General features: G+C 42.2%; 1 protein-coding gene across 1 annotated transcript in view; it reads left to right on the top strand.

The window, feature by feature from the left end:
• The window catches only part of PSTPIP1 (proline-serine-threonine phosphatase interacting protein 1), a 55,190-nt gene extending 39,679 nt beyond the window's left edge, over window positions 1-15,511 (top strand). The window contains exons 8-15 of the mRNA XM_082321035.1: window positions 863-908; window positions 1,753-1,832; window positions 4,604-4,702; window positions 5,355-5,451; window positions 8,559-8,643; window positions 10,190-10,260; window positions 11,903-12,000; window positions 14,043-15,511. Of these exons, the coding sequence (XP_082177161.1) occupies window positions 863-908; window positions 1,753-1,832; window positions 4,604-4,702; window positions 5,355-5,451; window positions 8,559-8,643; window positions 10,190-10,260; window positions 11,903-12,000; window positions 14,043-14,174 (708 nt within the window). The 3' untranslated portion in view covers window positions 14,175-15,511. The remainder of the gene's footprint in view (window positions 1-862; window positions 909-1,752; window positions 1,833-4,603; window positions 4,703-5,354; window positions 5,452-8,558; window positions 8,644-10,189; window positions 10,261-11,902; window positions 12,001-14,042) is intronic.
• The last annotated feature ends 764 nt before the right edge of the window (window positions 15,512-16,275 follow it).

Here is a 16,275-nt window from a genome sequence, read left to right as displayed (position 1 = left end):
TTTGAAATGCACAGAGGCATCTCACAAGAAACATGTCAGTTGTTTAATTCTGCGCAGCACTCGCAAACAGTTTGGGCCAGGAAGCAAATAAGAATATGAAGCTTATGTTCCCAGCTTACTACACATTTTCCAACCAGCTGTGATGAGGAATACGGTCATAAGAACCCCTACCTGAGCCTTGTCTTGAAGGGCGGAATGGAAGAATGTGTTATACTGATGTCTAGAGCCATGCACTAATGTACTGTCATAACCATCTGTGCAGAAAGACCTGGGAGTGCAGAGCTGTCAACAATAGCTGTATTTTCATGTGTTAAAAGCTGCAGGTTTTTAAAAAAGAAAAGTTCTACTTAGGGTGAATTTTGCTTTTAGGCTTGTGAGTTGTTATGGGAAATAATCTGGCATTTACAAAGTATTTTAAAGGCTGTTTTCTTTTCATCTGTGTATTACATGAGGAGCTTGGAAGATGAAGAATTTTAACTGCCATTTATTTGTGCTTATAAATATCTATTAGAAAAGCACATCAAACACTTGAGAAAAAAAACCAACTCAGCCAGCAGCCACAAGCTTCAGGCAGGGTCACGCTTGCACTGAGCTCCTATGGCCCAGATGTCTGAATGGAAAGATGTAAATTGCCAGATTTCCCTTGAAGCTGGTGGACCCATGGCTGCATCTGTGAAATTCTGGTCCCTTCTTCATAGCTCACATTCAACAGAATCATGCATAAAGGTGGGACAGCCAAGAAGAGTTTACAAGTTTGAGCCTTTCTCCTCGAAGGGGAAAGGGAGCAGGCAGAAAAAAAACTGGGGCAGAAGCAAAAAATATGTTCAGAAATTAATATGGGGTGTTTCTTTTCCTGTTTCAGAGTCAGAACAAAGCCAAGCAATGCAGAGACGCAGCAAATGAAGCAGGTGATGCTCTATTTGCAAATGAACTAAGATTTTTCTCAGCAAAGATCTACCAACACACTGATTTTGATAGAGCACCATCCAAATCACCCAGGCTAGCTCTGTTTGAAGTCAGGTTTCCCAAAGTCACCTACCCAAAGATTAAGGAAGAAGCTTTTAAAGAACAGCAACACGACAGTCGTCTATATTTACTTTCCTTTGTGGAAATGCGAGTGTCCTTTCATTAAAGAATTTATAGACCACCTCCTTTAGGGACTTCACCCAGGGAAGAGAAGCTCTTCTTGAAGCAAGTTTGAAAGCACAAAAGAATCACGCTCAAATTGCCTCCAGCCAGCCCAAACCAGATACACAGTCCCCAGGTTCCCTGTACATGAGCATGGTAGCATTCTCCAGCCAGAAACTCAGTATATACCCAGAAGGACAGGCCAGCAGACATCTGAGCCAGTTCATGAGTTCAGACTTGTCCCTCACTGCTCATGTAAAAGTTTACACTACATCACATGGCTTACCTCGCTGGCTCAGCGCAGAAGGAACCTAAGGATGCTCAGTGCCCAAGCATGGTCCAGGCTCTTAATCTCCGATTTGCATTATGCCCACTGTAAAGTTTATAGACGATCTGCAAACCATGGAGAGAGAACCCTTACTCTGGTATAAATTTGGAAATAAAAAAACCAAATATCCTTGCAGCCCACCAGTTTCAAGCTCACACATTTTTGTAATACTCTAGCAAACCACAGGTCTAAAGTGTAAGAACCACAGCAAAGTCCCAATAGAAGGAAAACCAGAAAGACTGTATCTTGTTTTTTCCTTACTGTTGGGTTTCTATTATGTGTGTCTGTGTTTACAGAGAACGTGTACAAACAGAACATTGAGCAGCTGGATAAGGTCAGGACAGAGTGGGAACAGGAACATATCAAAACCTGCAAGGTAAACGTTGACTTTTGCAGTGATATATTTGTGTGTTCTTTATTTTATCCTACTTGCAGATATCAGTCTAAGACCTGAGATATCATCCCAAGGGTTTTGCTGTTTGCTTTATGTGGAGCCTCAGTAGACGTCTTTGCAAAAATACTGCAAAAACTAGAGTTGATTTAGACATAGCTGCTAGATGCTCTCACTTGCTTACACTCTCCTTGCTTGTTCAGCATACGTATGTAAATATAGAGGAAGGGAATAAGTGCAGAGGTGTGAGAAGCGGAGCAATATATGAACTGGTATAATCTATTTGCAAGCATTTGTTGCCAGTTTTCACCCACAACTTAACGTAAGAATACACTAGCTTTAGCGATGATCTTCTGTCACAGCCAAGATAAGGCTGTTTCTCAAATAATTGCTTGGTGACAAAATAGAATTTCGGTAGAAAATGAACAGAAATGTAGACATGAAAATTCATTTTTAGTTTAAGAAATTAATTTCAAAACTGAAACAAGAAGAATTCAATTATTCCATTAAAAACAAACAAACAAAAGATTCCCTTTAAATTATGTTTTACAAGAGGCTTCCAGAATGGCTTCTTGTTGTAATGTAGGAGAGGTTTTTGTGTTTGTTTGTTTTTATAAATCTCACAAATTCAATGGAGATTAAAAATAAAATTTTCTGGCTAAGCTAAAAAAGTATGTACCGTAGCATTCTGAGAGCAAAGATATCCAGCCCACTCAGAATCTTTATTTTGCATAGCACTTTATATTCACCTGCAAGAATATTTGCCCTCTGCCATGGAGTAATCTTTCAGTTGAAAGATGGTGGTGGAAACGTCTCTATTTTCATTATGCTGAGGATAGACAAAAAGATTTGCACTTGGCTAGTAAGTTTTGCACAACTATTTACAGGAACTGGTTGACATCCAAATCAGCCACACATTTGGCCATATTAATTCTTCAAATACATTTGCCCATCTGCTAAAGTATGATTTTGCTACGTTTACTCGTTGCAGACTTTATTTCCACGTAAAATAAAATGCAAGGAGCATAGCTTTCCAGTTCTCTGCTTCCTCTAAAATATTCCTTATCTGGGTGGACTGGAAAGTCCCATGGCTGGCATAGCAACTTTCCATAGAAATTGTGCCAAGCCTTAATTTTCCCAAGATGCACATTTTCCCCCTTCTTAAAAAGCCAACAAACAAGTGAAGCATTCCACAACCTAACACACTTCATTTCTCCCACATGGCTAAATTCTGAATAGCCCACAGAGCTTGTGGCCTGCCTGCTGCTTAATTCAAACAACCATTCATAAAGGAAGGTCATCTTTAACGCCTTCTTTTACAAGTCCTTGTAGATAGAAGAACTGATACTTTTTGAGGCATAAAACTAGTAACTAGTACAAAAAAGCAGCTTAAGATCCCAAACTTCTGGCTGCATAGTGGGGAATCTGGAAGTGCCGAGGTTGCTTAGGTCTTTAGCTGAGCGCTGGACATCCGTAGCCCAAAAATCTTGGCTAGCAAGTGGCAGCACTGGGACAACCTTTGTCACGGGGGCTGTGCCATATTCCTTGGCATGAGATGCCCACGTTCACTAGCAGTCTGTCGCACAAGCCGATGGGGCACGAGGGATGTGTCTAACACAATGCCCAGCTGTCCTTTGCAAAGGGCTTGACAAGCCCACAGTCACTACACTTCCCTCTTTGTTGAGCTGCATTTTCCAACAGGACACCATTTACCTGGAAGATTCCCAGTCGGCTCTTGTGCTATTTCAGCAGCGCCTGAGGGGCTAGGCTGCAGCCATAGGCTTTTCGTTCGGCATGGATATCAGAATACTCATTCTCACCCTTCAGGTTCTCTTTAAAAGCTTTTTCTCTCAGAAACTGGTCCCAATGGCAGCTGACTTCCTTGATGGACTCTTTTTTCTGGGTTTTTTAGATGGTAAGATATTAGATGGCAGGCAGTGTACCCAACTGAATGTTCTGCGGAATGTATATATTTGTGGTGTTCTGGACATAATTACTAGCAAATGAAAATGGAAACAGATGGCTGGAAGCATCTAAGCTTTTCACACCTCATAGAAAACCAAAAATTGATGTTCTACTTATAACAGTACAACTTAGAGATCAGGGTGGATGTTTCTATCTGCCTCTTCCCCCAACTCAGTTCACACTTCTCTCTCTTCCCTCTTCATTCTTTCCAAGCTGTTCAACAACATGAGAAAATCAGGCAGATGAAGGCAGTGAACTCTGAAGACAGAAGAATGCCTTCTCTTTACCTTGAAAATAACCTTAGAAATGAACAGAGGCAACTCCAGAGAGCCTCAAATAGTTTCAAAAGAGAAAAGTTTGGAAAGACATTTTAGAAGGCAGAGATGGATAGTTTTGGCTCTACCTCTAACATAAATACAATCGTTTCATGCCAGTGCTCTACTGATCTGTTAAACATCAAGATTTCAGTGCGATGGGCAGACAGGACCCTGACTCTGAAATCCTTGGCAGTAGAGGTAGCAGTCAAATTCAGATCCTGATTTCCGTCCCCTGCTTTATTTTTGTCTATAAAACATAAATTCAATTTGGTGCAATCAATTGAAACAAATTCTTGAGCACGAATGGGTAGATGTAGTTTCTCCAGCAGCTGAAAAGACATCCTTTACAAAGGATCCTTCAGAACGGTTTGTAGACTTATGACCTTGGCCCAGAGGAGCCCCAGCCCTGTCGCTGCCTGCGATGCAAATAACTAACTACCATGAGGCTATGTCACATCTCCTCTTTGGCTTTAGGTCTTCCAGCTCCAGGAATGCGACCGCATCACCATCCTCCGCAACTCGCTGTGGGTTCACTGCAACCAGCTCTCCATGCAGTGTGTGAAGGATGATGAGGTAGGGGCACCTGCCAAGTAGCTTCATATGCAGAGGAGGAAGAGGAGGAGCAAGAGTGCTCTAACAATGCAGCACTAGCTTGCCCTTCTCTGTGCCTGCTGACTGTCTCCAGCAAACCGGCTGTTGTGCATGTTCAGTGAGGGGGGAGTATTCTCAGTCTAGCTTGTTCCCTCTAGATGTAAAAGTAGATATATGCCTCAATGTAAACAGTCTGTGTCACTGTTGGTGACACTTAGATGTCTCCTCCCCTCAGTTTGTTGGGGAATGCTTCCAGCTACCAGAATGCTCAATTCAGTACATTTGGGCTCTGGCACAACTTTCAGAAAGGCATCCAGTCATGGTCTCAAAACTGGAAGACAAAGAATACACTAGTTTTGACTCTGAACGTTTGTTTTCTGCTATTAATTTCTTTATTGCACTGAAAAGCCCTGGACTGCCTTCGTCGTCCTCTCTCAAAAGAATATCCGGAGCACAAACAAACAATTGTGTTTACAAGAATATTTGTATGGGGGACAGGCCAAAGATCCATCTAGGTCAGACATGTATCAAGTATAAAGTGTCTCTTAAGGGGAAAAGTATTACAAGAACATTAATTGTTAATTCAATGTGAAATGTTAAAAATTAAATTAAATTCTTGGATTCTGTTTTGTAGCTGTATGAAGAGGTTCGGGTAAGCTTGGAGAACTGCGTTGTAGAGTCAGACATAGACTACTTCATTAAGACTAAAATGACAGGAACACAACCTCCAGGTAATTATTCCTATTGGTCTTGTCAGATGAGTCACCCGTTAGGCTGAGGCTGCAGTTGTGCAGTACACATCCTTTGGAGGTGAAGCCAGCTGGAGGAGTTTCTGCTCTGGCTATTCATTCCCACCTGCCGTGGCTCGCTTCCCCCTCACTGTGCTGCCATCACTCCATGTGTGGCTCTGTAAGTGGGATAACTGAATGATCCAGGTTAAAAATAACCCTCTAAAAAAGAACAAAAAGTTGTTCTGGCTTTTCAGCCAGGCTCATTTCACAGTACAGCTGAACTGACACCGCTAAGGAGGTGGCAAACTGCCTTGCAGAGATGGTAGCCTCAATTTCCTACAGTGGTTACAAGTCAGAGCCAACTTAACTTCTAACTGCACCCTGGTGTCCCCTTGACAGAGATGCTGCCTCTTCGTTTGCAGCACAGAGAGGACCAGACTTTGTATTCTGTTTTGTTCCACCTGCCCAATGGGGAATAACATCTTTTTTCCTCTCAGGAAGTTGTTTGTATAAGGGCAAGACCCTAGCTGGGGGAAATTTTGAATGAAATTGGCTTTGCTCCAGCACGTAGAAGCGATGTAAGGTTCACAGACTCTGTCCATTCAAGCTAAAGCAGCCTTTTCATCGACTTCAATGATCAAAACCTCTGGGCTGAAGTGGAGACTGGGACAGCAAGAGCTAAGAGCAGCTGTAAAATGAAAACATGCTGCTCCAGGGCAGGAGTTCTCCAAACGCATCACCAGAAAGGAGGCTATCTAATGGTTCACACAGCCAAATACAAACCACACCCTCATACTTCAACAAGCAATACAAGATATTTATAGACTGAGTGAATACTTGCACTTCTGTGCAGCTGCTGCAGTAAACAAAGATTCACCGCCTTTGTAAAAGGAGAGAAAAATCCCTGTTTCATCTCTTCATTAGCTGATGATATATATCTCTGCTGAAAAGATCTCTTCCTCCATTTATTTTTTTTTAATCTGTGCACAAGATACTGTTTCACTTCCACTATCTGCTCTCACACCATAGTGCCACGTCAAAGAGAAAATCCCCTTAGTATAACCTCAGCAGTATCAATAGAGCTTACTTCCATTCAGAGCGGGGAACAAGCTATACTGGCATAAGAAAATTTTATATTGATAAAAACCTTCCATGCTAGGAGTTGTATAGGTACAAATATCAGCAGTATGAACGCCCTGTCCCAAGGGATAATTATCTCATACAGGAACAGCTTACACCCCTTTGATTTCATCGCAGAGCTCAGAGCTGGCAACAGTTACACCCTAGGAACTTCTTCGGCAGAGTTGGATGCTGCCACTAACTCAGCACTGAGCTATCTGAGGCCTGTTTTCCACTCAGCCTTTCTGTCATTACACCTATGATGATTAAGAATTGGGATTTGGGGAATTTTTTTTAACGAATATGTTGATACTGGTGCACTGGATGCCATTTTGCTGCTATAGTTTATTCTTCTTCACATAGGGGATTTAAATTTACTGATATAGGAGCATTTACTGAGGAAAAACTACATTTTCACTGCCAGAAGGGAGAACTGTGCCTTGCAACAGTGTGAAACAACTTCTGTATACTAAGAAATTTGTAATTCTCAGCTAGTTGTTTTTTTTTTCCCCCTCTATGTGAGATTTCTCATTCTCCAGTCGCCTAGGCAATTTTCTGCAACAGCTCTTGGCTATGTCAGGACTCATTTCTAATAAGAAATAGGTGGGAAAAACCCTTGAGAGCTTTATGAAAGGCAAAGAAACAACTGACTTGCCTTTTTTTTTTTTTTTTTTTTGCCACCTTCTAGAAGGTGACATGTTCTGGCAGTAACATCCTAGTATCTCCACAGCTCTGGCTAATGAGCTTGCACAGTAGCACATGTTGAGCTGTTGATCTGTTTTATTATTTGCAAAATGCAGGAGGAAACCCACGTATGGTTTTGCATTGTGTAGCAGGAGACCTTCATCCTGACCAAACCTTTTGGTTTCTTGCTGCTGTTGCTCACTCTCCTCTTCTACCTAATCTTACAATGCATTATAGACTAGAAGCTATACCAAGGTGACAATCTAGAAAGCTAATAGGAGACCCTTAAATTGGTCAGAAAAGTCCCTAATTACTGAAAATCTTATTTGTAAGGATTCTTCACACTCACTAGTTGTACATGCCTGCTCTGCTTATGGTCTTGGCTGACCCAGTGTGTGAATGTCAACACAACCTTTAGCCCAAGTCCAATGTCTGTCTTAATTTGCTGGTATCAGAACTGAGATAATACGGTATCACAGACTTCACTCATGTTTGTTTTGCTTTAACACAGAGAAGGCAGGTGTGTGGCCACCAGCTCTAAGCAACTTCACTGGGAGCTATGAGATGAAAAATGAATAAATCCATCTGTAACTATTTCATCTGTAAAACCAGACTTGGAAATGGTTTCAATTTCACCCTTAATGACACCATAGGGGAGAGTGAAGGAACTGTAACATAACTGTGTTTGAGAGAACAAACCCCAAATATCTCTGGGTAAACAGCAAATCAGCTCTCAGGAGGTGGACAGGGGAGATATGAAAGGTAGAGAGACACTCAAGCACAAGCACAGACCAGGAACAGCTCATTATTGCTGCTGGCAATAATGTTCAGAAATCGCCCCAGCTCCGACAAAAATCCTGACTCAATACATTAAGAAAAAAAAGAAACAAAACACACCACAGCCAATTGTGTCAAGGACATGGCCCCACGCTCACGATGACTGTGCTCTGCTCCTTTAAATCCTGAGCTTTAAGGCAACAGAGGAAACAGTCATGGAGGAAACTGCCTTCTTAATTAGGGTTAGCCACAGCTATTAGAATGGTTCTTCAGGACCTTGACTGTGCTTGTCTCAGGTCAAGCATGCCTTTCTACCAAGGACATATCTGCTTACAATCACTTGAGTGGCTATTGTTAAGACCCCAGGTCCCCCTCAGCTGCTCCAGCCACATTACAGGCGAGTGCAGATAGGTGCTGTGTTGCAGTTTGCTCCAGCAGCCCCTGATGGTTGCAACTGTTGGTTGCATGCTGGTGGGGAGAAAAAAGTTTTGCCTGTGTGAACATCTCCTTTTATTGCCCTGTTGCAGATGCAATAGGATACGAGAACTACTACAGCAGAGAACGAAACAGAGGAAACAGCAGCCCAACCCAGTCGTGTGGGATGATGAAGAGGTGAGTGGCAAACCTTGGTTCCTGGAATAGGTGTTTCTCCATATGAACGGCAATATATGATGACAGGAAACAGGACCTGGAAAGTTATTACTTCCTTCATTGTAGCAAGAGGCAGCTACGTATCAGTAAATATAACTTGACAGAAGTAAACCTCTTAAAATGAGAGTCAGAGTAATCTTGCCATGGCCTAGTGGGAAGAGCGACAGGAGACGAGTTCATAAAACAATTAATTGGCCAGCAGTGGAGAGCATTCACTTATTTCCTCTTTCGTAGTGAGTCATGGCACATAGCAACAAAACCACTTTGTTCAAGGGAGGGCAAAGGTGAATCTTGCTGGGAGCAAAGGCTGGGGAGAGCTGTCTTTTTCGGCAATACCTCCTGGCTTACTGCACCGCCCAGCTGAGCAGAACAAAGAGCTGCTCTCTGTATCTAGACCAAAGGAAAAAACACTTAGTGGAATAACTGTGATGATTAGGGAGGCGATTTTTCTTTTTCTGATCCATTTATGCTGGTAAATGCTGTAACATGGATGCAGTTATACCAGCAGAAGAGTATGGTAGATCTATTGATTTAAATATTTTGTACTAAAATGGCTAACTGGCAGTGGGAATAGCATCATATTTAAAGCAGAAGAGCTTTATATTTTGACAAGCCTTATTACATGGCAAAGACAAGGAGTGGGCTTGCCATCTTTAAATCTCCCATGTAAAATGTGGTCCAGGCTTGTTAGTGAGCTGATAAGGTTTATATACACTACTTTGTTTTTCAGTCGGAAAACAGATCTTCTATAATAATGAATTCTAATGCTGCATCCTATACAGTTACAGAAGACAATTGTACTGCCATTTAGAATACAACCACGCACTGCATGGGCAAGCAGCCTAGAGAGACTCGGTCTGAGTTCTTCAGAAACCGTTGAGTTTGGATGTCCGTTTTCCAGAAACACTGAGCATTCACTGGCTGAAAAATCAGACCCTTTAAATATACCTTAAGCATGCAATGCTATTTCTATCTATGCTTGAGAATCCTAACCCATATTCTCACTTTACTTAGTCTCCAGCACCCAGCTGTGATACAGAAAATAACTAAGGATAGATTAAAAAAAAAATTCACTTAAACTCACAGTTTTTAGAAAGGCTCATTATACAAGCTTTCTATTATAAACTGTGTCAGAGTTTTCCTTAAAGACAAAGAGATGGTAATCTCTTATAAACAACTGATAATTTTCATCATATTAATATCGTGAAATAATTGGAGTTTTGCACCATGAGCCTTTGGATCAACAAGAAAACACCATCTGATGCATTTTATGCACAATTTAGTGATGGCTGATGGTTCAGTATTCTGCTGCATTTTTTTAATATATTTTTAACTGAAGATAAATATATCTACAGCATAAATGAAAACAGACAGCCACGGGAAGAGGTGACATCTACCCAGTGCTGCAGCAGATGGAGGGAAGGTTGAGTCAGACAGCTGAGATGAAGGAATGCTCATACCCAGTCCTGTTCACTCATTTTGTCATTGGCTTCTCTTGGTTCTGCAGATTCTCTGGACTACTGCATGGAAGCAGCAAAAACAACACGGAAAGTGCCACTCCTTCAGCCCCTCCTCTTGGTATGCCTCTTCAGGAAATAAGTTTACCAGATGTGTTTGTTTTCGATTACATTGCTAAATCAAGCTTTGACATGGAGCAGAAATGTTACAGCCGATATTCTTATGTTGGCAGTCAAGAGTAAGAGTAGTCAGGAAACAAGTTTAGCTTGGATGTGTATTAAGCAAATTTCCCAGTTTAAAGTGCCGAATAATCCATATCATATTAAAAACCTCTGTCTAGGCAAGGAGGAACTGTACATTCAGAACAATGCAGTCTGACTTAGATAATAGTTTTCTGCTAAGGTCGAATACACTATCTCTAAGAAGCCCAAGAGAATACCTGACATTTTTAACAAACCAGGTTCATGCCTTATGAATGCAAATATCCATCTCATTTCAGTTACAGTATCTTGTCGTAACCCTTGCAACTAGGCATTTATCAGACGACATTTAAAACATAGTATTTCGACTATGCAGAAAGTAACAGCTTATGACGTTTTATTGGTTTGATTTAAAACAAAAACATCTTAACTGTGATTTGTGCCTAAAGAAAAGAAAAAGCTGTCTTAGAACAGCTTTAGAACATACCCAAATCAATTTCCTTTGTCAGGCCTGCCTGCCTGGGCACCCAGAAATGAAGGCCAGACTATCTTACTTGTTGCATTTGGTGCTCAGCCAGGGGAGACTCTCCAGTGCTACCAAACTCTCCAGTGCTGGACCTGCCAGGCACCAGCTCGGGCTCAGGCACACGTAGAGCAACGCAGCATTAAGCAGTTGAGGGTAGTCACTCCTCCTGAATTCCCTTAGGCTGGGGACAGGAGGGGAGAGCGTTCCCTGGACAAGACCCTCAGGAATGGCAAACACTCTCTGCGTTCAGCTTTTTCAACGGCTCCCATGCTTGTCTTTCAAAATCTGAAAGGTCAAGGAGCTAACAGTGCTCCTTAGAGCAGGACAACGAAACCAAGGGTTGACTGTGGGGAGGTACAGGCACCCCGGCCGCTCTGTGCACTGTCAGAGTGCTATCATCCCACCAAGGAGTTATATGTGGGAAACTTCTGCTTGCCTCAACGGCGGGGGGAGCTCTCCAGCAGATGCTGGAAAGGAATAAGAGGTTTCCCTAATTACGACAAGCTGGATTAAAACGACGTCTTCCAAAAAAGTTGTGTCAGTGACAAATAGCTATCTGGGAACTATGGAAACTACTGGAAAATGTCTGGTGACCCACAGGCACAATATTTTCCATTTTTCTCAAGGGAAAAAGAAAAGCCCTATGTGAGTCACTGAACTGCTAGAATTTTATACCACCAGTAGCAACCATTTTAAACTGGTTTAATCACAGCATGTCCCTCTTTGGACCATTTGGATTGTGCTTTAGTAGGGTAAACATTTTTCCCAACCTGGATGAGGCTAATGCTAGTTTCTGACCTCCCACAAAGTTCAATGGATGTATTGTCATCTAATCAATGGGACACAGTTTTTGTGCAAGACTTTACCTACAGTTCACAGCAGCTTTTCTATACATGCACATCTCCAGACAGAGAGAAAACAGAAACCCTTGTGTTTGTGAACTCTTGCATATGATCCCATGCATTTATAAGCAACTGAACTCTTTGTTTCTGTGTGTGGTTTTTTGTTTTTGTTTTTGTTTTTTTTTTCCTAACAGAGAAAATAGACGGAATCTATGCATCCATTTTTGCAAATGAACAAGCTGGAACCACATCATCACAGGACTACAGAGTACTTTATGACTACACAGCCCAGGTAATGAAAGGCTTCAAAATAAATATTTCATAGTATCAGATTTAAAATAGATGATGTTGATCCAAACAGCTTGAAAGTGTTAATTCTGTGAAGAAGTGTTATCTTCACTTTACAGCCAGGGACACTTAGAGAATTGTTGGTCAAGGTCACACGCAGAAGCCAGGAATCCCAACTGCAGTTCTTGGCGAGCATCACTAGACCATGCTGCCTCAAGATGAAACAATAACATTTTTTTGCAAGTGATTACACATTAGCATGCTATGCCCCTCCTAAATTAGTGCTGAGCTCTTACAACCTCCTTCTAGAGATACAGGAGACCACAAACACAAGGAAAACTTTATTTTTTAGAGGATGATGGCTAAGTATGCAGTATTGTGCATTCTGAACTTACATCTCTTGTGAAATGTTCTCCTAGGGAAAATGGCTACAGATTCCTCATGTAAGAATATGTGACAGATGCTTATCTAGGAACTCTTCTCCATTTGATCTCACTTATCATCTGGAGAGTCCTGCTCCAGTTTAACACACTGGCTTCAACTGAGGTGCTCTCCATGCTGGAGACCACTGAATCCCCATAAATGACACTGTTTCCCTGTACTTCCATGCTGCAAGTTGCAGTGGAATTACAATGGATGTGGTCCACGGACCAAAAGATTGTTATAAAAAGCACCCTGCATCCTTAACTGGAATATTGAACTCTCACTGGCTTCAGACCTATCTAGGCACAGTATCATTAGTAAAAGGTTATGAATGGACTGGTTATGAATATTTTCTTATTCAGATGGACTCCAGAACCTCTTGGACTCTTGCTAAACCATTAGCCTCCCCTAATGGCACTTTGACAATTTAATTACATGTCAGTTTAAAGGTTCCTTTTTTTTAGCTTTAGATTAGCAGAAGGAGCAGCATCCAGGAGGTCTTATGTTACAATGCAAAGACCCTCACACCAAGGGACCTGCCATCAATAGCCAACATTGAAGAAATGCTGGCATGTGACAAAATCAGATAGCCAGATAAATTATGAAAACAGAGAAAGGACTGGAAAGGAGCACTTTCTCTTTGGTACAGCAGCATTCTGACACCTTTTATTATATGTTCTTTGTTTTGCTTTGTTTTAAACACTCTTTTATTATTTGCCTGAAATTTCATCCAAGGACAGCTGAAAATACCTCACTATTAATGGCAGTTACCCTGAGGAGACTTCTGGATCCTTTTGTCAGATCCTTACTCCAGGAGCTGCATTAAAAATATGACACACACGGATTTTCCCTGCTGAGAAAAGAGCCTGTTACTACTTTCAGTATATTGTATATTGAGGCCTCTCACTTTTCGAGTCTGTTCTTACCTACTCAGGTAGATTAAATTTAGATTTAGCTGACACATCAAACATATCTGGAAGCCTCTCTTACCCTGTTCTCTATTTTACTACATTGCAGGTAGCAAAGTGGTTTCCTATCGAAAATAGGACAGCACCACTGAACAGACTGATAGCTGCCTGAGAGCTCAGTGATAGCTTACTTGCAACTACTCCATTTGTCTCAGAGATTACCTAGGAAGGTAGCCTTAGTCTTCCTAAAAGACCAGGAAGAGTCGCTGTACCTTCACTGGTCACTGCTTTTCTGTATTAAAAGAACTGAGAGACCTATTTAAGGCCTGGATTAGCAGAGACACTGCTTTTATCTCCCTTGGGAATTAAGCTGTGCACTGTTTTATTTAGCAACACCTGCAGACTATGAAAGGGTCATGGTTAGGTGGTCTAGGACAGTCATATTTAACCCTTTCCATCCTTCCTCAATGATACAACAGTCAAGTTGCTCAGGAAGGGACACCATGGAGACTGGGGAAATTTGGGGATCGTAAGGAAATAGCCAGCTTACTAAGTGCTTAATCCCTTATTGTCTGGTATCTCAGGCTCATTCCCAACCCAAAGGACACTGGCAGACTGTTGATGAAAGGCAGGGTAAAAACAAAACACCAGATATGTGCTTGGGCCCTCCTGTACTCTCAGGCTAACCACACTTCCTTCCCCTGTCTCCTTTCAGAACATGGATGAACTGGACATCAGTGAAGGAGACATTGTAGTTGTCATTGAAGAAAATGAGGATGGCTGGTGGACGGCAGAAAGGAATGGGCAGCGAGGCTTCGTTCCAGGGTCTTATCTCAAAAAGCTTTGATGAAAAGAAGCCCCAGTCCTCAGACTTTAATAATACTCTATTACTGAAAACAAACAGCACACAAGGTCTACTTCAGCTGGCCAAGGGCAACGCATAATACTGTCTTCTACAATTACCAGTCAGGAAACAACCAACTGACCATGCTTTCCTCTTTCTTCTGCCCTATCCCAGCACCTCCTGGCCTATACCGTCTGCAAAGAAACATCTTCAACTCAGAGAGATTAGGACTTGCGTTTCTTACCACAGTTTTTCCTACCCTCAGCGCACGGTGCTGCCATCAGTGTCACAAAATTTGGTGAATCTGGGAGGAAAATCCTGCCCAGAACTTAACTGCACTAAAGGAAAAAGATCAAGGAAGCAAGTGCTGTTTCTCCAGGATGGAGGACTGCCTCCAGCCAGCCTGTGAGCCACCCTTGTGGTCACAGCAGCCATGTTCTCTGCCATGGATCCCCTCCTCTCACTGCACAGGCTGTGCAAGCATTTTTGGCAGCGGGGTGGAAAGCACACTCAGAAAGCAGATAGCTTTGATGTCGCAGGGTCTTAGCTGTACAAAACAAGAAAGAAGCTCTCAAGTTTTTTTTTTTTTACAGCCCCCTTTCAAGTTCCCCTTACAGCATGTGGGTAACCAGGGAGAAAGGTGGGGAACCCTCCACTGTTCTTTATCAGAGTCACTGATGAAACTACGAAAAACAATGAATGCAGTTAGAGAGGAGCACCTGAAGGACTGAGAGACATCAGTAGTAAGAAAACATAAGGCACTCCCCATCATGGCCATCTCCTAATACAATGAAATCCATGCTATCCATGGCTCTGCTTTGCACTGGATTCTGGGACAGCAAAATAAGGACAGACAATGAGCCCAAGGCTTGCTTTTGCCTTGGTTGGATGGTTTCCCTGACACCTCCCTGAGATTTTTCATGTTTAAAAAAAACACAACAAAACCAACAAATAAGTAAAGCCTCCAGCAGGGCTGCACTGCCCTGATCCCTCTCCTCTGAGCACCAGAGAGAAGTACCAATTACCTCCTCAGGCAATCTCCATACATGTGTCATTAGTGCATTCTCCTTTCAACTCCTCTGTCCACCTGGCTGATCCTCTCCTCTCCTGCCCACAGGCTTTTCTGTCGCTGACTGCTATCTACAGCCTCTACACCTCTGGGATTGCTGGCATAGACCATGTCCTGGTGCCTTTCCAGCCACTTTTAATGTGCTTGTTCTTCAACAAACCCTCTTCAGAGAAGTCACACTGTGCGGGTTCACTGTATTTCACAGGTTTCAGCTCTATCAGTCTTTCTGGTTTAGTTATTTAAGAACGTTTCCAACTGCTACAGTACTTACCAAGGGATTGACAGATACTTTCTGCCACTCCTCCCTTTTCAGTTATTTCAAGATGGTTAAAAAAAAGATTAAAATCAGTGATTTAATCTGAAGCAGAGCGTGCTATTTCTGGGGGCAGAATGACCTCATTTACCAAGGTTTCAGGTCTTAAAACTGAACCAACTCAATGAAAATGAATCAAATTGCTACCCAAAAGGCACAGAGCAGGGAGGAACTGTTAGCTAAGACACAGCAGGAAAGACAAAGAGAAATCTAGACAGAAGAAAAAGCCATAATGGTCAATACAATTATTCCTTAAATGAAACAGAATGAAGGTCAGAGGCACTGGCAGTACCTTATTCTAACTTCTTGCTTCAAGAATGGAATAAAAGTTGCTTCAGGCCTTTTTTCTTTAGCTCCCTGCAGTCCGTTCCACAGGCACACTTGTCCTTCCCACACTTCCCAAGTTACTATGCAGCACTTCTGCATCAGTGCTGAAGGGCTCTTAGCACTTCACATTAGCACAGGCTCAGAGGAACTGCAGGAACTTGAATGGCATTTAAGGCACTAGGTTATATGAACAGTAGTACTCGTTCAGGCTGAAGATGTTAACGACAGGTTTCCATGACCACATTTGAATTGAACAGTGATAGAAAGATGGTTCACAATGGCCTTCAACTAGGCCACTGCACTGTAAATGATAGCTGTCAGAGACAACTACATCACGTTGTATGTACAGCATGAGAAGAAACCTGAAGTGTGAGAGATTTAATATATTTGCTTCT

The sequence above is a fragment of the Platalea leucorodia genome (assembly GCF_965183815.1).
Source record: "Platalea leucorodia genome assembly, chromosome: 9".
NCBI classification, from domain to species: domain Eukaryota; kingdom Metazoa; phylum Chordata; class Aves; order Pelecaniformes; family Threskiornithidae; genus Platalea; species Platalea leucorodia.
Note: the sequence above shows the minus strand (reverse complement) of the source record. Positions and strands in the feature narration are given on the sequence as shown.